Raw genomic sequence first — 25,419 nt, 5'->3', positions numbered from 1 at the left:
CAATTGGAAGTGATTGTACCTGCAAAGGAATGATCTACCAAAGGGCAAATATCAAGAGGGGAATCTAATGAAGTTCTGTAAGTACCTCCCAAGTGATAAATACACTCAATGAAAATCATACATGTGAGAACTGGTAACAGTATTTGGTAGTGTCTATCTGCGGGAAGAAATTTTCAAAGAGGAAATATGGAAAGTCACATTACCAATCAGTACTTAACAGACGAACATGTGCCATTGATTTTAAACCCCAGATAAGTGAAATAGTATTCCCTCAAAATAATTCAATTCTTACCATTACCAGACTTAGATTTTTTTTTAAATTATACTTAGGCATGAATATATCATTTGGATTCCGTTAATAAAAAATTAGTGGAAATCTGTTTTCTTTCTAGTTACACAAGTGTTTATGAGTCTCAATTTTGCCTCTTGGCCCACAAAAAGTTTGCCAACCCTCACTGCAGATGAGTACAGGTGTGTTTTTACATTTAAATACAATTGCAATACAGTGAACCTTCCTCTGAACAACTGGTCTTTCCAGCAAAAGCATTTTCATATCCCAGTAATACTACCGGATGATACCTACTTCTTTCCTTGGTTATGATCATGTACTCTCATTAAGTCAATTTCCTAAGAAAATAACATGTGAATCTGTGTAAGATTGAGGCAGAGAAGAAACTAGTTATCCTGAACATTCAGAAAGCTCTGTAACTCCACTTACTTGTAACCCTGCAGGAAAAAAGCAGCTTTTTACTCTACTAATCCAGCTCTTTCACGCTCGACAAAAACAAAAGCACGCCAAAGATACTGGGGACCACCGTCTTTACCTGAGTCTAGAACATTTTTCAAATGTTTTTACTTACTATGCATCATTTCTAAGAACATAATCAGATTAGTAAAGTCCAGTAACAGGAACGTTTCTGAATTTAAAATGGCTAGGTTTGCCTTTCGCCTCTCCCATTTTTCTCATCAGGACAGAGGCTGCCTGTGAGTCTTGCCTCAGTGGTGCCGGTTCGCTCTGACTTCTGGTACTAAGGCCCTTGCTTCCTCTTGGCTAAAAGCCCCTGCACCTCACCTCGCAGGCCAGCGTGTCCTCTGAAGGTGGGCAGACAGCCTTCCCTTGGCCGCGGTAATTGGCTCGGCATGGGCTTGTGAACAGAGGAAGCAACCAGTGTCCGTCTCGGGGTTTTGTTAGGACTGCCGAGAGGAACTGCTTGCTGTCTTGGCTGAGGTTACGAAGACGGCAGACGTCTGAAGCTGCTGGGTGGCCACTTCTCTGTCACACAGGAGAAGTGTCCCTGGCGATGAAAACAGCCCAGGAGGGTGCAAAACCGAGAGACAGGGCGACCCCGACTCTACACCAGCATCAAGCACAGGGAAGCTGGCGCTTCCATCGGACTTCTTGGCAGGATGCGATGACAGACATCCCCACCGCGGGAGCCACTCACAGTGCAGAGGGCGCTGGCGGATGCAGCTACTGTGTCCTTCCCACCGACTCCCCCTCTTAAATCAGCTTTTTCTACATTGGGCCTTTTGACCGTACGTTTCCTCTCCAGATCTACGGTCTCTGAATGCTAGTGCTGAGCATGTGCTGCTTTGCCGTATCTTACCTGGGGCGTCTCTCCGTGAGCACAGCACTTTGAGCACCATTTTGGAAAACTCCTCTGAATGTTCCTGGCACAGGATCAGCTGTGAGAGGCTGTCCCAGATAGATGCCCTCCGTCTGCAATGATAAAGTCGTTCACTGAAAAGTGGATGAATCGTGTTTCATCGCTGTGCACACCCAAGCAGGACTTCAATTTTTTACGAGGAATAAAATGATCCTTCTTCTTTTCCTGACTTTATTAGCGGCATTAGATTTAATTAAGTGCTCTATTAAATGGTTCGGGGAAGTATAAAAGGCTTTTTCTTGAACTCTGATTAAAGAAAGCCCAGCTACTTCCTGGTATGTACTCTGCGACAGGGGTCCCAGAGAGCAAAATCCCAACAGAAACACAAAACACAAAAGCATATTCCTTTAGTTCGGCTTCTCACGTACACAAAATTCAATGAACCAGATTTTTGAAGTTCCTGTCTCGGGTTTTAATATGAGTAGCATCACTTCACCCGTGATCAGAGGAAGGGGGAAAAAGCGAGTTTAAAAAAACTACTTTATTTTTTATTTCTTTTTCAGTTACATACTTTTAAACAGGGATGTGTTTCATTATTCAGACATTCAGGCAATGTTGACTTCATTAGTGTTGACAGAAAAGAAGCATAAAAATGCAAAACATTGTTGGCTTAACCTGAACATACCTGCGTTACCTATTACTGACCAGTTTGTGTTGCCAAAAGACTTATTCCTTGGCATTAAAATGGAGCACTTAAAAATATTGCTAAAAAGCAAATGTCTACACACTGGTCTTTGCAGCAAATAAGGGTATTTATACTTTTAAAATATTTTAAGTCCATAATTGGATTAATATACACACCTTCTTATGTATAAGGAGTTCAGATCATATAAACACTGTACAGTCCAAAAACCCTACTGAGAATAAAACTAAATAGGCTTATGATAAGAAATACAGATATCGCATGTATTTACAAATATCATAGACACACAAATTTGGTCAAATACTGTAAAGAAAAAAAGTGGTTTCACATTATAATGGCCAAAACATCCATCTACCTTGCTCAAGGCAAACAAAAAAATGAAAACTCAGTATGTAACTCCTGTCGTTTAAGACATCATGACAGTATACAAACAGAATGGAAACTGCTGACCAAATTATACAGCAAATGTCTTGTAGGCTGAGCGTGGGCCTTTAAATCAAGAACTTGAAAAGACCATTGAGACGATTCAGAGCAATGGTGATAAACAATGTCCTGATTTGCAGTATTCATATGGGCGCCTAATTCATCAAAAAGCAACACGCTGAACTTTTGGCTAATAAGAAAAATAAGTTACAAAGTACAATTAAATCCCTGCAAATGCAATAATGAAGTCAAAAATGTAATTTATTTCCTTTAATTACACATTTCAAATGTTACCTTGAGACAACAAAAATAAATAAGCACGCCGGCAGGCATGCACTTAAAGACAAAGAAAGGGCTGCGTGGAAAGAGCAAGTAACAATCTTAACAGGTGAATGCGAGATTTGGAAAAACTCCTTCTCTTTCTAGCCAGTCTTTTAGTCTTAACTCTTCTTGAAGAATCTGGCTTTAGAATGAGACCAAAGAATACCTGCGTCTTTATGGCTTAAAACAAACTAGACTTGAAGAGTGGCATGGGTTTCCTTTTTCTTTACAGAACTGTTACTTTGTTCATGTCCAGGCACTTCAAAAGACTATGGAGGCAAAGCACCTGACCCATCCTTTCCAAAATAGTTTTCGATCATCAAAATTATTCTAAGAAGTAGGAAAATTCCAGAGAACCAGCAAAGTTGAATACAAGAGACTAATGTGCACAGAGGGCAAGAGAATGACCCAGTTTTTATTGCTGGGGGTCTTTTCTTTTTCTTATTATTTTTTTTAATCAAAAAGCAAATAATTAATAGACAGACACCACTGCATGGCACATCCAAAATTTTCTGCTTAGGGGAGAATGTAATCATTCAGCAGTAGGTTTCAGTGGGATCTCCTCGGACTTCAACCTTACACATCGCAATGAGATTCACATTGATTTCTTCTCCTTAGTGTATTTAAAAAAACCAAAAAACAAAAAAACTCCAACATATTTCATTTCTCAAAGTATTCATTTCTTGCTGTCTAACATACATTATTATCTGGAAGCATAAAGTTACATTATACAAATATTTTGCTTTTTTTTTTTTTTTCCTTTTTTAAAAAAGCGCTTCTGCCACTTGAGCAACACTGTACTTGGCGTCGTGGGGCCACAAAAGCAGAGCTCCTACCTAGCGTGAATCGTTCGACCGCTACCGTCTGCCGAACCCATAGAGCTTTTCCCTCAGTACCTCTGGGCAGTGACTGTACCATGATTTCACAGAGAGAATGTTAGTATGACTCATGAATAGCAGTACCATCAGTAATACTGAAATCAATGCAGATGTCACACAAGAAATGAACTTCTCACAAAATAACTTCTTTTACATATTTGGGCAACTGCGTCTTCTCTGTTGCATTATTCCATTGGGGAGAAAACTCCTGCTTGATTATGCTCTTACAGAAGTTATAAAAAAACCAGATTAGGCATGTGACTGTTTGACACTGAAGACACTGTACTGCTTTCTACAACAGGAGGAGAGCTTCTGGAAAATGTCCTCAGAATGGTATCCATCAGTACCACCTCCTTGGTCCGTTCCATTCATTGATGGGCAAAGCACTCGTATGTTTGGACAAAACTTTAAAGCTTCCATAAAAGTTAAATTAGAAAAAAATATGAATGTAAGACAACCACAAAATGAAGTATGAAAGTATGACATTTCGTTTCTAAGAGTGAGTCCTCGAAAATGTATGTGGTCACTACAGAGATGATTTTAATCACAAGACAGCAGATGAACACGTAAGTAACTCCCCATGATCTGTCTGTGTCCAGAGTCATTTGTGACGCTGTATGGTTTTCCTTTTCCTTCGTTTGAAAAAACAGCAGCACCTGCAGACGGAGGGAAACACTTCTTGTATTATAAAGGTACTAGAGGGTCACAGAGTAAAGGCTGAGTTTAGCGTATTAATTTCAATGGTCGTAAAAAGCAACAGGCTAATGCAAGATACACGGAGAACATGCCAAGGAAGCAAACATATTAGTGAACCTAGGGCAGAGTTATTACTACTGCGCAACCAATGTGCCTTTTAGAAGATAGGCAGACAGTCTAGGCAACATTACAAGAAGCCACTAAATTGGAAAGGCTTTGCATCAAGACTCACTGAGGAACTAGAGAATTCTGAACACTCACTGACTTTTTTACTCTGAATACTTATTAATCTCCATCTTTTACTCTGAATACTTATTAACCTCTGGCAGGGGCATGCTTATATAAAATTCATCTTATGCATTCTCTCCCTTTATTCCTGATATTTGTATATGATTACTAAAGTCACTGTCAGAAAAGCAATAATGATCCTAATACTGAGGATCTGATTTTCATCAAGAATGAGATTCCAAGAAGAAAAAGAGAAAGCCTAAACAGACTCTTCAACAAACATTCTCCACCACATTTACAAACTGGAAGAGAGAAAAGGCATTAACTAGCATGTCAAGACAGGCACTTTTTAATTCTTTAAGGGTTAAGGCCAAACTGATCCTAAGTTAATTAAAGTAAAAGCTGCACTTAACATTAAAAATAGCATAATCAAGGTGATTTAATTCTGCAGTCTATGAGGGGAAAGCATACGGAGTTTCATTCTTAAGTAAAAAAAAAAAAAAAAAAAAAATCTAGAGACGATGCCTGAGAGACCTAATTTTTTCCATTTTAAGTTCTCCTTGTCATGAAAAGATGAAACACACGCAGCTTGTGGGGAGCGATGGTGAGGCTGGTACCAACTCACAAGTAGAGGAGAATCACTGAGCAGAAACTCACACCAAAATATGTACACATGCATACATCTATTCTAATAGTCCGGCATTCCTTCAAATACAGGTCTGGCTCTTCTCCCCTTCCACACTTAAGGGAAAGTCCATCTCTCAGAATGCGACGAAGACAGGCGACACACAGAGGCTCTCTCCTCTCTTCCAACAAAGTCTAGCATGTGTGCGTACGTAAATACGTAAATCCTGTCTGTAATTAAAGAAGTATCTATATATGTGGTGATTCAATCAACAAAATGCAGCCAATTCAAAGCTTGTACAGAAAGTGACCTTCTAACAATGTTCCTCTAATTCTTACCAGCCCGCCTGCAAAGAAGGATATTAAATGAGTAATTTCAAGCTAAGCATAATGGAGACCACCCTAGCTTCAAGTGTCCTCTCCAGCAAAAGATTGTGGAAGATGAAATAATTGTTAGATAACTTTTATGTCTTTCTGTGAAAGCAATGTAAACAGAAACCCAGCCTGTCCATCTAAATTACATAATCTCTCCACCCACATTATCGTTAGTCGAAAGTAATTTCAGACATTTATTGTGATTTATACTATGACTATGAAATCACTGTGGGGCATTCGAAACCAAATTAATGACTGGATTTTTTAACCCCATTCAAACAGCACAGAATGATTAGACCATGGAGTGTGAACAAGTCAAACATTTATATGTCAGCTGCCACAGACTCAACTGGAAATCTGTGCAGTTATCAATCGTTATGATTTTTACTCTTACTATGGTGATCACCAGAACAACCAGAAACAAATTATCCAATCACGGGCCTTGAAGAGAGCTACTTACGTGAAAGAAGTATCTGGGTAGAATAGATTTTTTCTGGATTTATAAAAACAAGTCAACTTTACTTGTAACTGTCAGTTACCTAAATACTTCCTCAAATCTGTTATATAAATTTTCTAAAACAGTGAAACAAAATATTATTTAACTCAGATTTTAAGAGATGAAGACCACTGTTCAAAAAAAAAAGAAACCTTTCAATAAAAGGATAGTCATAAAATGTTCACATTGTAAAAAAAAAAAATTAACTGGTATTTAGAAGAAACAGACCAAATATTTAGAATATTAAATTTAAGAATATGACATTTCAATGGAAATTTGTTATTTAATACAAAATTCTATTAATGATGTTCACTGTTTCCAACTACTGTATTTGTGTCTTCAAATTCGAAACTACAAATATTTTAAGTTTTTCTGCTGAAAAGGTGTTTTAATAAGTGTATATTAAAAAATGTTTTAGGGGCGCCTGGGTGGCTCAGTGGGTTAAAGCCTCTGCCTTCAGCTCAGGACATGATCCTGGGGTCGTGGGATCGAGCCCCGTGTCGGCCCTCTGCTCATTGGGGAGCCTGCTTCTCCTCTCTCTCTCTCTGCCTGCCTCTCTGCCTACTCGTGATCTCTGTCTGTCAAATAAATAAATAAAATCTTTTTTTGGTTTTTTTTTTTGGTTTTTTTTTTTTTTAAAGATTTTATTTATTTATTTGACAGAGAGAGATCACAAGTAGGCAGAGAGGCAGGCAGAGAGAGAGAGAGAGGAAAGCAGGCTCTCCACTCAGCGGAGAGCCCGATGCGGGACTCGATCCCAGGACCCTGGGATCATGACCTGAGCCGAAGGCAGCGGCTTAACCCACTGAGCCACCCAGGCTTAAGTGTTTTAATAAGCCTTTTGGAACAGGGAATTTAATGTAATACATGTTTTGATCAACAAGTTCCAGATTTTCCACACTTATGTTAGCAATTCACCTTGTCTGACTTATTTTTCTAGTATCATCAATCTGCTTTCCAACTCAAGACAGGTGAGTCTGTCCTATTTCTTAGGTCATCTTTCCTTCAATTCTGTATTATTTAACACAGAAAAGCAGTCTAAGCATTTACCTGAGACTAAATAAAACTTTCAAATGAACCATGAGTATAGAAGCCTTTTAATTAAAAGGCCACCTAAAAAAAGACATCTATTTTTTAGAAATAAACCCACCAAATAAAGAGTACATACACCCTTGAAACAGATTTGAGAAGCTGGCATGCTATTAAACGGACAACCACCAGAGGGCAGCATTGCTCTAGGCAATACAAATGCATCCACCTAAAGGAGAGATGCTCTCAAAATAGTCTATAGTTATCAAAAGAAGAAATTGTGGCTGGTTTCTTAAAATTCATTACCAAAGCAGATGATTTACAGCCTGTGATTCAGAAATCATACCAACTGCCCTCCATCTAAAGCAAGGCGGCTTCCACATGGCCATTGTGTCACATGACCCTTTTCCGCTCCTCTCAGTCCTCAGACTAAAATGAATTTATCTTATTTATTTACTGATTATCTCCTCCACATAAAAAGGAAGCTTCGTAAGGGCTTTTGCACAGATCCATCCCACAAACGGGCACCCAGTTGGGACTCACTTAATATTTACTGAATAAATGGATGATTTACCTCCTAAGTGCAACTCCAAGAGTTAAGAACCTAGTCAAAAGGTTCTTACTACATTATACGCCATGTTCTAAAGCTGGAGTTCTTTCCTCGGGCCCACAGGCCCTAGGGAAATCTCACAAAATGCAGATCTGAGTGTCTGTGGAAGCTTCCCTAGAGAAAATCAGTTTGCATCAGATTCTTACAGGAGTCTAAACCTCAGAAGCCCTGCTCTGCCAACGTGCACCTGCCAGGCCTCCCCTCCAGCTTCTCCGTTTCCAGCGAGTACCAGTCCCAGGAGCTGTGAGCTGAGCACTGCACATCCTGAGGGCCCACCACATCATCAACTTACATGAATGTGGGCCATGTGTAAAAGGAAACAAGGTAATGCTATCATGTGGCTCAAGTCAAACGGAAAGGAAGTTATTGATAACGGTAACTGCAAATGATAGCAAATGGTGCAGCGATGAGCACAGATCACTACATTCAACTAGATGGTCTTAGAAAATTACCCACACCTTTAAAATTTTTAGACACATTTTTCTCCAAGCTGCTCAGTGGCGACATTTACTTATTTGTTAGTCCACGCCTCATTTGGGGTCTCTTCAGATCTGGACTACTGACAACCCTGGGGAAACTGATCAAGCTGGCCAGACATTTAATCATGTTCTTCTCAATGCTTTTCCTTCTCTTGGCTCTTTCTTGATTATGCCTATGTGTTTCCAATAAGCCAGTATGCAAGTCAGGTTCATGCTTCTGACATTATTCTGTAGCTAGCCTAAAAGCTTTGAAGCCACAGCTCCACTTTTTTTTTTAAATTTATTTATTATTTGAAAGAGAGAGTGAGAGAAAGAGTGCATAAGCAGAGGGGAGGGGCAGAGAGAGAGGGAGAAGCAGGCTGCTCACTGATCAGGGAGCCCAATGCGGAACTCAATCCCAGGACCTTGAGATCATGACCTGAGCCAAAGGCAAACACTGAACTGACTGAGTTACCCAGGTGCCCACCACAGCTCTGCTCCTAAATTCTTTCCAAATAAATAGTAAATCCTGCTTCTGATGAACTTGAGGGCTGTTGCTATAAATACTGTTTAGGTACTAAACAGGAAATCATAATGGATCAAAGTCCTCAACTATGTCAAAAACATACAGAAGGGCTGAGGCTTTGCTAAGAGATTCTGCACCATTTCCCCTTCATCTACTGCCTCTTTTTCTGCCTCTAGGATTTGTCTTCCTGGATGCATGTCTTAGACCTCCTTCTCACATACCTGAAACTGACACACATGTCTCTATCTGGCGGAAGTTCCTGTGTGTCCTTTCTCTGATGACTCACTGGCTCCACCTTCAGTAGAGAGACTGCTCGACAGGTGCTGGGCCCTACCCACCTGGGACTCAAGAGCCTTGCTTCTCCTTATCTAGGTTACTGGGCATACAGAAAACAGCTTTTAAGACATCTGTCTTTAATTCGTTGACAAAGGATTTGCCCCCTTCAAGTCTATATATACAAATATAACTTTGTATCTCTGGACATCTTGTTGTAAAAACCCCGTAACTTATCAGTCAAGCAAGAAGAGTTCAGACAGAGGCCCGAGACCAACCCCTTAACTAATCCAACTGGAAACCTGCACATCCGCCTCATCTTCAACTTCTTCCTCTCCATCCACATGCCATTAGTCTCTCTAGTCTGAAATGACATTCAAAGTTGTACCATCCTCTCATGCTGGCTTACTTCAGAACATCTTGCCTCCCTCACTGCTAACAGCCTCTTAACAGACACCCAGGCTAAGTGTCTTCCTCTCTCCAATGTGCCATCCCAACTCACCCCTGCAGAGAGATGGCCTTGCCCTCTGCCTTTTAAATCTCACCACTGTTCACCACAGTCTAAGGCATTAGGTCCACACAGCTCTTATAATTTGGTTCTGATCTATTTCCCTCTCCTCTTAGTCTCATCTTGCATCAAGCTGCCTTTCTAGGCAGTCAGTACTATAGAAGGAAGAGAAGGAGGGAGGATGAATTGATTTCATGTCATCTAATGAACCCCAGGAAATGACATAGGTCACAAAAGTGCTGCAAAATTAATTGTCTCAAGGCTCAATCTGATTATACCATTTCTTGGCTTAAAACCCACAGCTTGCTTGCTTGTGCTGAGAAAGGATCATGTCTTTATTGTTGCTGTTGCTCACCTGCCTACTAAAGCCCTTTGCGATCAGGCACTTAGACTATCTCAGCTCCGAGGAGGATGCATTCATGTATATGCGCACGCGCGCGCGCGCACACACACACACACACACACACACACACACACAACACAGTGGATCACTTCTCAGACTTGCCTCACTCTGTCCCTGCTTCCAGCCACTTCTCTTGGACTCCTGCACCCAACTCTTCAACCAAGCCTGGTCACCTTGGAGAACCAGGGCAAATGTACCCTGAGCCGTGAAGATGTCTCTGATCTCCCATGTTCCAGTCTCTTAAAACCAGACACACTGTATCCTATGAGCTAATCCTTTAATAGCTGGTTTTAGACCAATGACTCTCAATCCTGGTTGCTCCTCAGAATCAGCTTACAAGCTTTTTAAAATTACTGTCAACCAGGGGTGCCTAAGTGGCCCAGTCAGTTAAGCCCCTGCCTTTGGTGGGGGTCAGGATCTCCGGGTCCTGGGATCGAGCCCCACGGCAGGCTGCCAGTGAGGAGTCTGCTTCTCCATCTGCTCACCCCACCCCTACTCATGCTCTATCTTTTTAGAAGTAAATAAAATCTTTAAAAAAAAGAAAATACTGTCAACCAGACCCCAACCACAGAAACTGACATAACTCAGCCTAAGTGTCAGCATAGTCACAAATGCTTGTGACTTGAAGCCAAGACTGGGGATCACTACATGAAAGTTACTTGTGTACACCCTATCTTTTCCAAGGGAGCACAGGGGCCTTGACTTTTCGTAATCAGTAACTGTTCAGTAAATGTCGAAAGGGGACACAAAGAGAAATAAAGGTGAAAAAAGATAATTACAAACTACCTTAAAACTCTGTAACTAAACCAAAGGAAGCTTTGTTTTCCTAAATTCCTGGAAGGAATAATGAGGGGGATACCCCTTGTGTCACCTGTCTTGAAAAAAATTCTTAGCCACAGTGAGGAGAGCAAAATCTCATTACTAATGAATGAGCCATTTTATATGCAGGACAAGAGAATATTCTGTCACTTGGAAATTATATATCAAGCCCTATAAGGTACTATTCTAGGAATTCTAGGAGCCTCTAAAATGTCCAATGTGAAATACATTATAATTAACGGGGTGGGGTGAAAGGGGCCTCCACCAATTACAGGTAAGAAGAAAGAGAGGGAGTTGGAAACCCATTTTGAAAGGGAATTCTTGGCAGGTTCCTAGAAAACTATAAAAAAGGTGGGACAGAGAAGAGAAGCAAGCGTAAGATGCAATTTAGGAGAAAACCACGCTCACAGCCCCCTCACCGCAGACTAAGAAGGTATGAGGAATGCACTAACAAACTTGCAGGGATATTGAGAGTCACCCTGATAAAAGGGAAAGCAAAGGCGATGTGCTGGAAGTTTTTAACCAGTGAAGAGGCAGGGAAGGTGGGAGGATTTCTGTAACCCATCTGTAATTGGGCTTTACCAAAATTACGGGTTGCTATCCATGTTAAAAAAACAAACAAACAAACAAAAAAATCCAGCTCTATTAAAATATAATTAAAGTTATCAGAAAATTAATGTTTTTAAAGTATACAATTCAGTGGTTTTTAATACATTTATATCCCTCACCACTTTCAAACTTGAAACCACTTCCATCGCCCCAAAAAGAAACCAGAGAACCTAACCTACTAACAGCTTCTCCCAGCCTCCTCTCCCCTGTCCTAGGCAATAACTGGATTTTTCTCCCTGTGGTGGCCTATCCTGCATATTTCACATCAACAGAATCATAGAACATGCGGCCTTCTGTGCGGGGCTTCTTTCACTTAGCATGTTTTCCACCTCTTTATTTTACACTGTTGAGTAATACTCCACTGTACAGATACACCAAATGATTCAGTCGTAATCATTTAGTAGTAAGTCACTGAGGCCTACTGTTTTGGGCACCAGTGATCTGAAGATGAAAAAGGCCTTGCATACAAGAAATTCAAAAAGTTTCACGAAGTGGGACAGAGCTAAGGAGGATAACATACCAACGACAGACTTAAGGAACCCAGCCAGGGAGTATAGCGTTCGGAACAGAAAACGGGGCAGGGAAAGAGAGGCAGGGGTGGGACTATGAGAGGCACGAAGGGCCGTGGGCTGCGCCAAGGAATCTGGACTCAAGTCTCTAGGCTATGGAGGACCTCTCCTTCAGGAACAGCTTTCGCACCACACTTGCTTTTTTCTCATCTTCCAACACCTATAATGAAAAACCCAAACCCACAAACACCCACACCATCCCAACTAAATAAATCAGTATGCCATTCTGCAAAGCCACCTCCACAAAGCATTCTCTGATCAGCCTGTCAGTCATCTTGCTCCTTAGAAGCTCTCACAGGTTTTTTCCTACCTTTCCATGGTAGTTACCATATGCAAATTATGAACGAGTACTAAGACACCACCACCTTCCCTATGGTGTGCCATCTACTGAAGGGTTGGGGCAGGTTCAGCCTATTGCTGAAATCCAGGTGGCATAAGTGGGGTCCGAAAAAATGGGAAAGGGAACGGAGTTGGCTCCAAGCAGGTGTCCAGGACAAAATGGACACAGAAGAGCCAGTCTCAGAAAGAGTGGGGGTATGGAAGTAAAAACAGGAGACACCTGCTGGAAGGACAAGGCTGAGGAGAACAAAGACTGGAGAGGTCATTGGCAGCAGGGAGACAACAGGGAGACGAACAGGGTGGGACTGGCTCCCGAGCACCTGCCACGTGCAGTACTTTATCACAGTTAATTTCCTCAATGACCTGCGGAGCAGATATTATGAGCCTCAGTTTACAGAGAAAGAAACAAGTTTGAAGAAGGTTAACTCTAAGTGGCGGAAGGAGGGTTCTTCGACCCACACTGGGTACACAGGACGTGCATGCCCTGCTCGGCCACATCACTCTGGGAACTCCGCTTACGAATGCACAAGCAAACATCAACGGTGGTATTTGCTCTCACTGTAAAAATGCCCGAGTACAGAGCTGATTGATTACACCCTCAAATCCACTAGGTCACGCTGTCAATAAATTCCACAAAGTGATAAAAATGGATATTTGACCTCTGCTCTTTAAAGAGAAATCTCCCCAACAAAAGTCTCCGCATCTTACGGGCCAGCAAATGAGCATTATTTTGGAATTTATGTTAAGTTTATTTTGGATAGGAGTAGAATGTTCCAAAGTGTGCTAATAAGCAAAGCAACTTTCTCTGTTCACTCCCAGGCTCACTCAAGATTTGTCCTGAAACTGAGAGGAACATATGGAACGTGGCATTTCAACTAGAGACAGATACCAGAGAAGAGTTTAAATCCAACACTGACTCGACTTAAGAGGAATGTTTTTGACACAGTATCTGCAATGAGCAGGACCTTCTTAGGTGAAGACTTCCGTAACGCGCTCTCACTATCGTTAATCCTGAGTTTATCAGCGTACCCCGTGTGCACTCAATGGCAATGCAAGTAATCAATGAAATACTCTCTCAGTGAGACTATCAGGGTGGGTGGGGGTGTGTATTTAATCATCTTTCCAACAGGGAAAAAGGGAGCTTAAAACTCAAAAACCTTTCTATTTCGAATAGCAAACGAAGCCTCTGGGTTACAGAACAAACGCATGAGCACAAGCAGAGTGGGCGTTACCAGCTACTCAAAAAGGTGCCCCCAAATCTATGTCAGTTGAACAAAAAGAAAAAAGGTGCAGCAGGCAAAAGAGCTCCTCAAACAATTATTTCTTGCTTTTCAGACCTAATGTAAATGACACCAGATATTTTTGAACAACTTCGACCAACTGTAATTTCTAGGTTGAAAGTTGTTTTTTTTTGTTTTGTTTTTTTTTTTTTAAGCGCAAAATGATGCTAAATCTTTGAAATTATAGTCAAGGGAGCTATTTCTGCCTGCCTATACTTGAAAACTCACCACATGTTCAACACTTTCTGGCAGCTATACACAAAAACAAAAACAAAAACAAAAACAAAAAACAAAAAAGGAGAGAGAGAGAGAGAGAGGGAAAGGGAGGGAGAGAAAGAGAGAGAGAGACATCATCAGATGTAGCCCACAATGAAAAATCACATTGTTTTTATGCTTACTTTTTTTTCCCAAGAAGCATTATCATTTACATTCACAGAAAAACTACTTTAAAACTAATATGAATGTGTGCAGCATACTATAAAATTAATATTTATTCTTTTTTTCAGATAAACAATGCATACTTTTTAAATTTCATTTAGTGTCTCCAAATTCATTATTCTTACCAAAAAAACTGAGCATCTACCCTACCAAAATTATTTTCATGCATCAATACTCCTATAAACAAAAAGCCAAAACTGCACTATTAATTCTAAGAAATTGAGCCCAGCTTTTAAATAATTATTTTTGTATTACAAAATATTTACTGAAACAGCGCTATTTTATATGAAGTGATCGACTGAAAATATCACTTGTTTTGCATGCACCTATTCCCTGAAAAAACTTCCTGGGATAACTGTACATGACTATAAATCTCAAACATGCACAACTGAGGCACAAAAAGCTACTAAAAAAGTCAAGCAAGTACATACTTGGTTTCATCCATCACTTCTACTTCCGTAGGGGCTGTAATGGGCGCATTGGAACGTCCTGCAGTAGGGTCATCTGTGTTCAACTCTCCATTTGTAGAGCTTACAACCTGCCAAAAAGAAAAAAAAAAAAATTATATATACAAAGTAACAGGTTATACACAATGATAAATATTAAGGTAAAATTAAGGTTAATTTAGAAAGTTAATATGCAGAACATAAAACAATTAGTATGTAGTTGAGCTGTTTGTAACTGAATATAGTAACAGGTCTAATATTTTATTAAAATTCAAGGTCATCCAATATTTGCCTTTCAACTTCCTTTTCATCTTGAAATTTCTGTCTTGTCTCTTTCCCTCTGCTGTGTAAGACTAACGCCTACACTTTGGTGTCAAATCACATCCCCAAGGTGTGCCCATCACCACTGGCACCTTACTACGTCACGAATTATCTCCCTCTACGCAAACTTCAATCCTGCTCCTTCCGATGAATTTCAGTGTGTAACCAACCTTATATCTCCCTCGCATACTGCTCATTTGTCTACCCATTTGTTCACGCTCAGATCCTGGAATCACAGTGATTCCTCTCTTTGACTGAAACCCCACATCTCGTCTGTCAGCAGGGCTCGTTAAAGTCCACCCCCAAAACTCATCCCCAATCTAATCAGTTCTCCCACTTCTATTATTACCAGGACTTTAGTTCAAGCCACCATGATCTCTTGTGTGAATAAGAGCAACAAACTGTAAACTGGTCTTCTGCCCCCGCCCTCCATGAATGTACTGTCCACACAACAACCAGAGTGCTCATTTTAAGACAGAAATTAGACCATGTATAATTAACCTTATTAAATCTCTTCAAGTATCAACTTCCCATTTCACTTAAAATAAAAATCCATATTCTTGCCCCAATTTACAAAGCCCCACAATATCTGGAATCTGCCCACCCCTCTGATTCCATACTACCTTTCTCTGATGATCACTAGCCTCCACCCAGTACGTCAAACTTATTCCCACCTTAAGGTCTTGGCATTACCTATTCCCAATGCCTGAACTAACTCTTTTCCTGCTGACTGGCTATATTCTTCTCTTTTAGATTCTCAGAGAACATCTCGAAAGCAGTCCTTTTCCATCATACAATCTGAGACTTGCATACAGGACATCCTATGGCACATCATACTCTACTGTTAACTCTTTGTATGGCATTTATCCAGATAGATGTTTTCTGGACTGTGTTTCTTAACACCCACTCTCGCCTACTCCTGCTCCATGACAGCAAGGACTTTGTACTATTCCCCCACCGCCTCTCCCTACTAACCCTGGCAGAGAACAGGCAATCAATAAATATTTGTTGAAATAAATGAACACATGCATGAATAAAATCCTAAAACAAAATAAAAATCATAGCTAAATTCCCACATTCTCCCAAATCCTCTTTGTCCAATAAAGTCACCTCACTGTCCTATTTCTTGCTTTCCCCTCAACTTCTCAAAACAATAGTCTTAACTTATCACCTGCATTTTTATAAAATTTTCCACTCATTTATTCCGTAAGCCCTTGCAATCTGTACTCTGTCGCTACATTGGAATTCTAAGTAAGCATACTCTTGCAGGTACCAACATTTCCTAGAAAAGTACATTTGGTGGCCTTTGCTTTCTCCTCATTTTCCCATACATTTCTGTATCACTTAGCCCCAGCTGATACTCTGGAGGAGATGGGTCTAGAAATAAAGCCTAGCTCTAACACTCACCCACCGTGTGACCCGGGAAAGATACCGCATTGTGCTAAACCTCGGCATTCTCAACTACGAAACGGCAAACGGTAGTACCCATTGAACAAGACTGAGAGGAAGAAAACAGAATCAGTGTGTAAAGGGCAATGACTGGGCTAATCTAAGAGCTCCAGAATTGTCGCCCTTGTTCCTCAGCCAGTTTTGCCCACATTCAGGGCTTCAACTACAGCCTCTACATAAAGGACTTGCTGGGCCCCACCGTTCCCCCACATGCCCAGCTAGGCTACATGTGGTACCTCAAACTCAGTACTTTCAAAACCAAATTCCTCATACTCCTCTTGAATGTGTCACTCCTCCTATCTATGGTTCCAATTCCTAGTAAACCCTACCATGTTCCCAGACCTCCAGGCTCAAAACGTAACAATCAGCTCTGCTGCTTTCCCTATCTGAGCTCATCATAAGGGGAAAAAAAAAATGCTAATAGATCAAAAGCCTGGGGAGCAGACTGACAACTGACTACTAGACTTAACAGGTCCATCTACAGAACCCCATTTTACTGAAACCAGGTGTTCTAAACTTCCAGCAAAAGCAACCGTATGAACACAGTAATTATACAATCTGACTTATTTCAGTTCACACAAAGTCATACCTGACTTTTAATAAGCTTTATTTTAGTGAAATGTTTCAAATCTCATTTTGCCTCACTGATCAGAACCAGACTAGAATGAAATAATATCTTCATTTATGTATTTTTTTAAATGTAATTTCTCTTTGGTTCCCCAGATTCCCTAACTCTCTTGAGTAAAGGCTAAAATCCCAGGCTAAGAACAGAATCAATGTGGTAAAAGAGTTCTCCTGTAAAAGTGGCCTACTTAATACTGGTGACATGAGAGTATTTCAGGGCATTAAAATTGTTTTCACTTAAGAAAACTAGTATCTTTTAGGGAAGGGATTTTACAAAGAAAAAACAAAGACAAGATATTATAAATAGCACATGTCATTACATTCCTAGAAACCTAAATCGATCAAACAAATATATACAAATTATTTTTATAAACCAAATTCTAAAGAATGACTCCATTTAGGTAACATCTCTAAAATTATAACTTGAAGTAGACCATAGGAGTCTCCAAAATATTGGTGTGTATCAGCTGATTTTTCTGATGACAGTATCCAAAATGGACGGCTGCTCAATGTCCACAACAGCCAAACTGTAGAGAGCCGAGATGCCCTTCAACAGACGAATGGATAAAGATGTGGTCCATACACACAATGGAATATTACTCAGCCATCAGAAAGGATGACTACCCAACCTTTTCATCAACATGGCTGGGACTGGAGGAGATTATGCTTGAGTGCAATAAATCAAACAGAGAGAGTCAATTATCATATGGTTTCACTTACTTGTGGAACATAAGGAATAGCATGGAGGACATTAGGAGAAGGAAGGGAAAAATGAAGGGGGAGAGATCGGAATGGGAGATGAACCACGAGAGACTATGGATTCTGGGAAACAAACAGAGGATTTTAGAAGGGAGGGAGTAGGGGGAACAGTTTGCCTGGTGATGGGTATTAAAGGAGGGCACAGACTGCATGGAGCACTGGGTGTTATATGCAAAAAATGAATCACGGAACACTATATCAAAAACTAATGATGTACTGTATAGTGAGTAACATAATTTTAAAAAATTACAGCTGCTTTGAGGTTTGACATTTAAAGAAAAAATTCAGGTGTTTTACAGGGTTTTTGTTCTTATTTTTCTTAAAGAAATTTTCTCCGATATTCCCACTTTGACAAGAAACTTAGTACAGTTTTTATTTTAAGATGTTACAAAATAACAAATAAAAAGGCATCCAGATTCGGTATTAGTTTTAGTGCACCAGAGTTTAAGAGGAGGGGGTCTTGAACCTGCAGCTAATGATGGGAGAGAAATGATGGTTCACTTGATGGCTGCCAGCCATGTCTAATTCCAAAAGAAGTCATTCGCAAAGACTTCTGAGTACAAAGATAACACATGGTATCTTTGTAGTCAATGATTTTATAAGGCCAATTAATTTACTTTCCACATACAATGAATTCACACAAATTAGAGTACTACCTTCCTCATTTCTACATGAGTTACTGAAAGCATACTACAACAAGTACACAGTAGAGGCTCACTATCTTAGTTAACCAGATCTCTTTCTATCCAATAAATACACTAGAAATACTAAAACGTTATCTATCTTACTTATGTCCTAAGCTTTTTCTAAGAGCCATCAATAAGAAAGCAAACTAGTAAATGAGATATAGGTAAGAGTAATTCCCGAAGAGTCTTCTGGACCTGTGCTAGGGTTCCCAAGTATTACAAGAAACCAACTTTCTTACATATTCTAAAACCCAGTCGGCTCAGTCAGTTAAGCGGCTGCCTTTGGCTCAGGCCATGATCCCAGGGTCCTGGGATCGAGCCCCACATCAGGCTCCCTGCTCAGTGGGAAACCTGCTTCTCCCTCTCCCTCTGCCTGACCCTCTGCCTCCTTGTATTCTCTCTTTGTCAAATAAATAAAACCTTTAAAAATTTTTTAAAAAAAACAGAGTGAGCTAGAGTTATAACTGATCTTCCTGATACTCCAACTAACAACTGGAAAGCCAGTGAGATTCTCACTGACTTTCAGCAAAGAGAAACCAAAATGGATTTTTTATCTAACTTTCACTTATAAAGTACTAAGCAGAGCACTATACTCCAGTCTTTGAGACGCTGCTGTAAAGGTTACTATGAAAGGATATGAAAATAAACCTGTAATGCTGAATTTCCCCAGTGACCCCTGGATAAGACACTTCCTAAGCTAAGCAGACAGAGTGGAGCCGTTACACTACTCATCTGCTAAGGGCACCCAACCCCTCTCCTCAAACAAATGCTGCCTCACAGACCTCAGCACCCTGGAACATGGGACAAAAGACATGACTGTACTCATCACTCAATCTGTGCCCCCCCCCCCCCCGCTTGTTAGTACCTGTGTCCTCTGAAAGATGGGAGAGAGCAGAGTGAAAGTGGTGACTGGCCGTGTTTTAGAAAGAGAAGCATTAACGACGACGAGCACAATGGGGGAAGGGCTGAGGCATGGCACCCGCTATTCCCAACTTGTCACTACACACGTCTCCTGATCATTCCGAAATGCATTCGTCCCATTCTTTTCTGCTGTCCTCACCCACATGGCTATGTGTCAAGTGAGGCTGATGAAAATCCCTGCGTGCCCAGCACAACAGATAACGTTTACCCTTCCCTTGCAGGCACAGAGGCACTGTGTGGGAGTCAGCCCTTTTCCCTTTCAGGGGCTCAGACGCAACAGTGTTCCTTTAACCACAACCAAAGGCTGTACGACCAACCGAGATCCCCCAACAATTGGCCCTACACCAGCGCACGTGAAAGCAGTCTTCAGTAGCACCCTTGACATCTGTCTTCCTCCCTGTGCTGGAAACTGCCTCTCTGCTTTCCAGGACCGGGCTTCCGGTTGACCTTGAGCTCAAAGGAGCCATAAAGGCACAGTCCCTGTGGGATTCCAGATGAGCACGACCTGCTGTCAGTGGTACATTTTAAAACCTCATTTTGGAGATTCTGGTTTGCCAGGCAGAGATACATCAAAAAGGCAGATAAGTGACATGATACTTCATGAGACCCCTCAGCCCTGACACCAAACTAAAATCGGCCTTCTAATTATCTTGCAAATCCTCTCATTTCTCTTCATTTCGGCTACCTATCACCTTCCCTCAGCTAGAATTCTGCGAGTTGCGTCCCTGCCTTACACTTGTTTTCCCTTCAGTCTAGGCTCCAATAAAAGTCATCCCTAGAAAACACACTAATAGAGTTACCTTCCTTATCTAATTCTCGTTACGGCTACCCAACATCCTCAAATGAAGTCCAAACGTAATAACAAGACCTATTAGGTTCTTCATGACTTGCCTCCTGCCTACCTCTCGGTCCTCTTTCTCAAGATACACACCGGCGTGACTGGACTGCAGTCAATTGCTCAAGACGTCTCTCTCTCTCCTCCACCACCTTACATGTGCTGCCTTCTTGTCTGGGACGGTCCTCTCTAGACCCTTTCCATCTGCTAACTCCTGCTACTGAAGCTCTACTTTAGAAACAGGTGAAAAGACAGAATACAGAAAGATTTTGCTTTTTCCAGGAAATCTTGACCCATGAAATCCAAGTTAGGTGCTTCTCCAAATGTTCTCATAGCGCACTATACGTTCTCTGCTTACCACTCTGCCTGTTTCATTGACCTTCCCCATTGGCTGGATGCTCCATGGGAAAGGCACCCCATCTTTGTTATTCTTCCTTCTATTCAAAGACTCCAATACAACGCCTACTACCTCCTGGGAACACTTATATATGTATCCGCTAAATAATGACTGGCCCAGAAACTGAAAGTGCTAGGTCAAAGATTCTTAGCTGTATTTATTACCAAGGATGCTAAAGGGAGCAGAAAGGAATGTCTGATTGCCCAGGTGCTTTTCCAAAACACATAAAAGCCAAGAACAAATTCAAATTTGGTCTTCAGATATTTGAATATAATTTTTAATCTGTGGGATAAGTTTATCAAACGTGTAGCTGGATCCTTCAAGTCAGTGGATTAACATGATTACACTAAAGATATAGAAAAAAATTGGATAAATTCCAATTTGGCAATATTTCCTTTGGGCTGTACTACTAGACTTCACTTCCCAGAGATTAATCAAGTTTCTTAATCTGAAAAAGCAATAGATTATTCTAGTATTTAGTCTTTCAAAAGGCCCACCTTCTATGCTATTCTCACGACAAAACCATGAGGTAGAAGTGTTATTATATTTCCATTTGCTGGGACATCTGGGTAGCTCAGTCCATTAGGTGTCTGCCTTTAGCTCAGGTCATGAGCCCAGGGTCCTGGGATGGAGCCCCGCAACGGCTTCCCTGCTCAACAGAAAGCCTGCTTTTCCCTCTGTCCCTCGTGTTCTTGCACTCACTGCTCTTTCTCCCTCTCCCTCTCAAATAAATAAATAATCTTTAAAAATCTGAAAAAAAAGTTTCCATTTTACTGATGAATAATCTATGGCATAGATTTTAAACTCAAATATGACTCTAGGGCTTGCACTCTTAAATGCAATGAAATTAACTTGGTAAACCAGATGTGGGACCTGTAATACATATTGTACTTCTGGGAGTGCCTGAGTGGCTCAGTCGTTAAGTGTCTGCCTTCAGCTCAGGTCATGATCCCAAGGTCCTAGGATCGAGCCCCGCATTGGGCTACCTGCTCGGCAGGAAGCCTGCTTCTCCCTCTCCCATTCCTGCTGTTTGTGTTCCCTCTCTCGCTGTGTCTCTCTCTGTCAAATAAATAAATAAAATCTTAAAAAAAAATACATATTGTAATTCTGGAAAAACAAGGAGTTCAAATTTAGACTCCACCATTCAGTTCCTATTAAAAGCACACCTGAAATAACGAATATCCGAGGATCCTTCTGTAAGTCAAAATAGCAAGAGGTTTCATCTTGTAGGTCAACTGGAAGCAGCCCGGAATGCTTTGTGGTGCTGCACTGAGAGCCATTCTGAGCTCCAGGAAAACACTGCAGTGACAGATGAGGGATGAATGCCATGGGCCCCAATGGGCTTATTTGGGCTAACTCCTGATTCTATTTCCAAATACCCTAAATCTGCACCATATTTATTTCTTACCAGATAGCTATCAACTTATTATGGTAATGCCTTTTCTAAGAAACTATCTGATGACAGGACCTTAGTATTTGCTGAAGGCTAGCTTTTTAATTGCCATATAAAGTCTCTGCATCTCCTACAAAGTCAACACTGGAAATCGTCCAACAAGGAGTGTAATGATCATCACAGAAAGAATCTCAAGGCAAATTAGTCTCACACTTTTGTATTAATAAAAAGATTTTTCTCTTTCTCTCTTCCCTTTATCAGAATGAGAATGACTGAACACACTGTTTTACTTCCTTTGTTCAGAATCAAATGTAGTATTCATTTATTATAATGATCACATTAGCTTAGATTTTAGGCATTTTTCTTTCCTCTTCATATTACTAGTTTTAAATTACAATTTTATTAGCCCAACTATACAAGTGTCATATTGTAACTTTTCAAACCTTTTACGTGCGTAGGATATTAATCATAAATGAAGTCAGTATTTTAGGACAGAACAAGATTCAGGCATGAACCTACTTGGGCTGTCGGTACATTTTTCACAGGAGTTAAGCTTGCTTAATGTCCATCATGTCAGGTTAGTTAATGGTGTAAAACATATTCAGGAAGTCAACAGAAATAGTGTAAAATTCTTTGCTTTACTTATGTATTACCTAAAGTTATAGTAAGTAAAACTGATCACATCCTGAATATTAGGATGAAGCCAGGTGTATTCTCCATAGGCAGAGAAGCTTTAAAGAGACGGTGAGAAAGGAGTAGAGTGGAAATGTCTCTCGAGGAACATATGAAAAAACAGAACATACAGTACTAGACTGATGAGCCAATAATCACCCCCTTGATAGTCTAGAGATCCCATGAACCATCTCGGGGAATCCCACAGGGTAAGAAGAAACTAAGAAAATAACACATTTGTGGTAATGGGGCAGAAGTGGCCAGATAGCTTTCTAATAGTACCATAACGGTTGCAGATATCCCTGAACACTGAGCCAGACACCTGCTGTCATAACATACAACACTTAGAAACACGTAAACGTGTACAGACACACATACCATCCAGTTTGTGTTATGGAACCAAATATAACTTGTTCTATTAACTTTTCCAAGGATATGAATTGGGGTCATAAAAAATGTTTACAATTCAGGCACCCTTGCCTCTAAGTCCTTTTCAAATACCTCTGTTACACAGGACTGAAAGGTCCACAGACTACAAAGTTCTATAAAAATATTTGGTTACATACTTAAATTACCTCTAAAACTTAATGGTGAGAAAAAGATAAGAACTTACAAGATTTAATCAAGAACTGACTTTTAGAATTCAAATCAAGAAAGAATAAAATCCAGAGCAGAGATCCAATAGACTATATATACATATTCACTAAGAAAAATGCAAATTTGGTAAAAAAATAATGGGAAATTATTCAAGTGGAAATATGTGGAGAAAAAAATCAAAATTTTTAAAGAAGTTCTAAATTGAAATGGATGGAGATAACATTTATTATCTCAATTACTTTGAACTGGCATTTAAATTACCTTAAGCTAGCATTTTAAAAGAAATAAAAGACTTCATTAATCTTCCCCTTTCTACAATTCACATAAAAGCTGAAAATTGAGGGGGCATGGGAGGGCAAGATAAGGTATTCTAAGGGAACAGAGAAGGGGGGGATTCAAAACAATAAAGGACGGCTTTAAATTTTTAGAAATATCCAGAAAATTGAGGGGAGTATTTAATAAATATTTGTTCTTGAAATTATTTTCTCCATCTGATTTTCTAGAAACAAAATATACCATTGTAACAGTTGGGGTCATGTTCATTTGACCAATTAATCAGAAAGTATATTCTGAGTACTATAGATAAAAAATTTCCTATCTAGTCAACTGACTGAAGTTTAAAGAAGGAAAAAAAATCAATGAAAAGGAAAAGTTATAAAAGTGTTCTACTGCTTACAACATTAAAAAAAAAAAAAAAGTCTGGTCTTATTACTGAAAAATCAAGTTTAACACATTTCAAATAATACAGTTTGTTTCTCTAACCTGTTGTATGACTTAATTTAATACTGTTGCGTGTACTTGCAAAAATGAACAAAGGCAAAATCGTAGTATCCCTGGTGGTCTTTCCAGACCATGTTAATTTTGCTTTTTGGTTAAATACAAAGGAAGAGAATTATGGAGAGTTCAGCAACAAGTTTTTCAGTAGGATATGAAGTCATGCCATGAGTTCCAAAAAAGGGTTAGTTGTATAAATCTGGGAAATAATCACTCATGCAAAAATCAGAAAATACCTGTACCGAGCCACCATGTCTGTCTGCTGCAAGGTGAGCTCTCAAATGGTGGGGATTTGCCTGCTGGGAGTCCCAAGCTGCCCTGTGGTCTGCCGACTGCCATTTATTTAATGCATGTGGCATGCATGGAAGAAGAAAAACCCAATATGTTAAACATCTCATCCTTATAATATAGAAAACAAACGTATAAAAGGAAATTCAAAATATCCTTGCTATTCTGAGTCACAGATGCAGTTGACATTGCATACTGGATGTGGAGGGGTTTTCGTCACATGGATACCATTAGGTAATGATCAACCACAGAAATAAAACAGAACCATAGAATTGAGAAGTGAAAGGGCTTTAAATATGATACGGTCCAGCTTCCAATTTTAGAAATGAAGTTAACAAAGAACCAGGGAGGTAAAAATTAAGTGCCCAGGAAAGCATTCCAAATAAATCACCAAAGTACTAAAATGCTATCTACTATATTATCTTATGGTAGATGTCCCCCTTGGTTTTCTGATGAGAAACTACTTCTAGCAAAGGTTTAAAAAAAAAAGTCTTTAAACAGCTTTACTTAGATCCTAGAAAACTTTCCTCTCTTGCTTAGTACCGTGTTTCTGATTGAGAGGTTAATATGAGAAAACAGAAGAGTTCTTTAAGAAGTGACAAGTGTTGGGCGCCTGGGTGGCTCAGTGGGTTAAGCCGCTGCCTTCGGCTCAGGTCATGATCTCAGAGTCCTGGGATCGAGTCCCGCATCGGGCTCTCTGCTCAGCAGGGAGCCTGCTTCCTCCTCTCTCTCTCTGCCTGCCTCTCTGCCTACTTGTGATCTCTCTCTGTCAAATAAATAAATAAAATCTTTAAAAAAAAAAAAAAAAAGAAGTGACAAGTGTTATATAGAACACTGTGAGGATATGACGAGAAATTTTTTTTTAAGTGATAATCCTACTTTATATGAATCCCTTTGCTTCCCTGACCTCTTTTTATCTGGTTCAAATTAAGGAGCCCATTCCCATGATAGGCTGATAATTCTTGATGCTTTTACATGACTTGGCAAACTGGCACGACAATAATCACAAAAAATAATCTACCGGCAGAATTAGCAGTAGCTGCTT

At 40.2% G+C, this 25,419-nt stretch overlaps 1 protein-coding gene across 6 annotated transcripts in view; it reads right to left on the bottom strand.

Annotated features, from left to right (window-relative positions):
* Positions 1-2,130: 2,130 nt before the first annotated feature.
* Positions 2,131-25,419, bottom strand: part of CSNK1G3 (casein kinase 1 gamma 3) — a 112,460-nt gene continuing 89,171 nt past the window's right edge. For 3 of the 6 annotated variants that reach the window (XM_044263884.1, XM_044263898.1, XM_044263891.1), the window contains exons 11-14: positions 24,323-24,418; positions 14,644-14,750; positions 14,003-14,026; positions 2,131-4,588 (exon numbers count right to left, since the gene is read on the bottom strand). In XM_044263884.1, coding sequence (XP_044119819.1) covers positions 4,534-4,588; positions 14,003-14,026; positions 14,644-14,750; positions 24,323-24,418 — 282 coding nt within the window. In that variant the 3' untranslated portion in view covers positions 2,131-4,533. The remainder of the gene's footprint in view (positions 4,589-14,002; positions 14,027-14,643; positions 14,751-24,322; positions 24,419-25,419) is intronic. The other 3 variants (XM_044263917.1, XM_044263928.1, XM_044263907.1) reach the window with 2 other exon arrangements.

Source organism: Neovison vison, chromosome 1 (genome assembly GCF_020171115.1).
Source record: "Neovison vison isolate M4711 chromosome 1, ASM_NN_V1, whole genome shotgun sequence".
Classification (NCBI taxonomy): Eukaryota; Metazoa; Chordata; class Mammalia; order Carnivora; family Mustelidae; genus Neogale; species Neogale vison.
The sequence above is the reverse complement of the archived record's forward strand: the minus strand, read 5'-3'. Positions and strand labels throughout refer to the sequence as shown.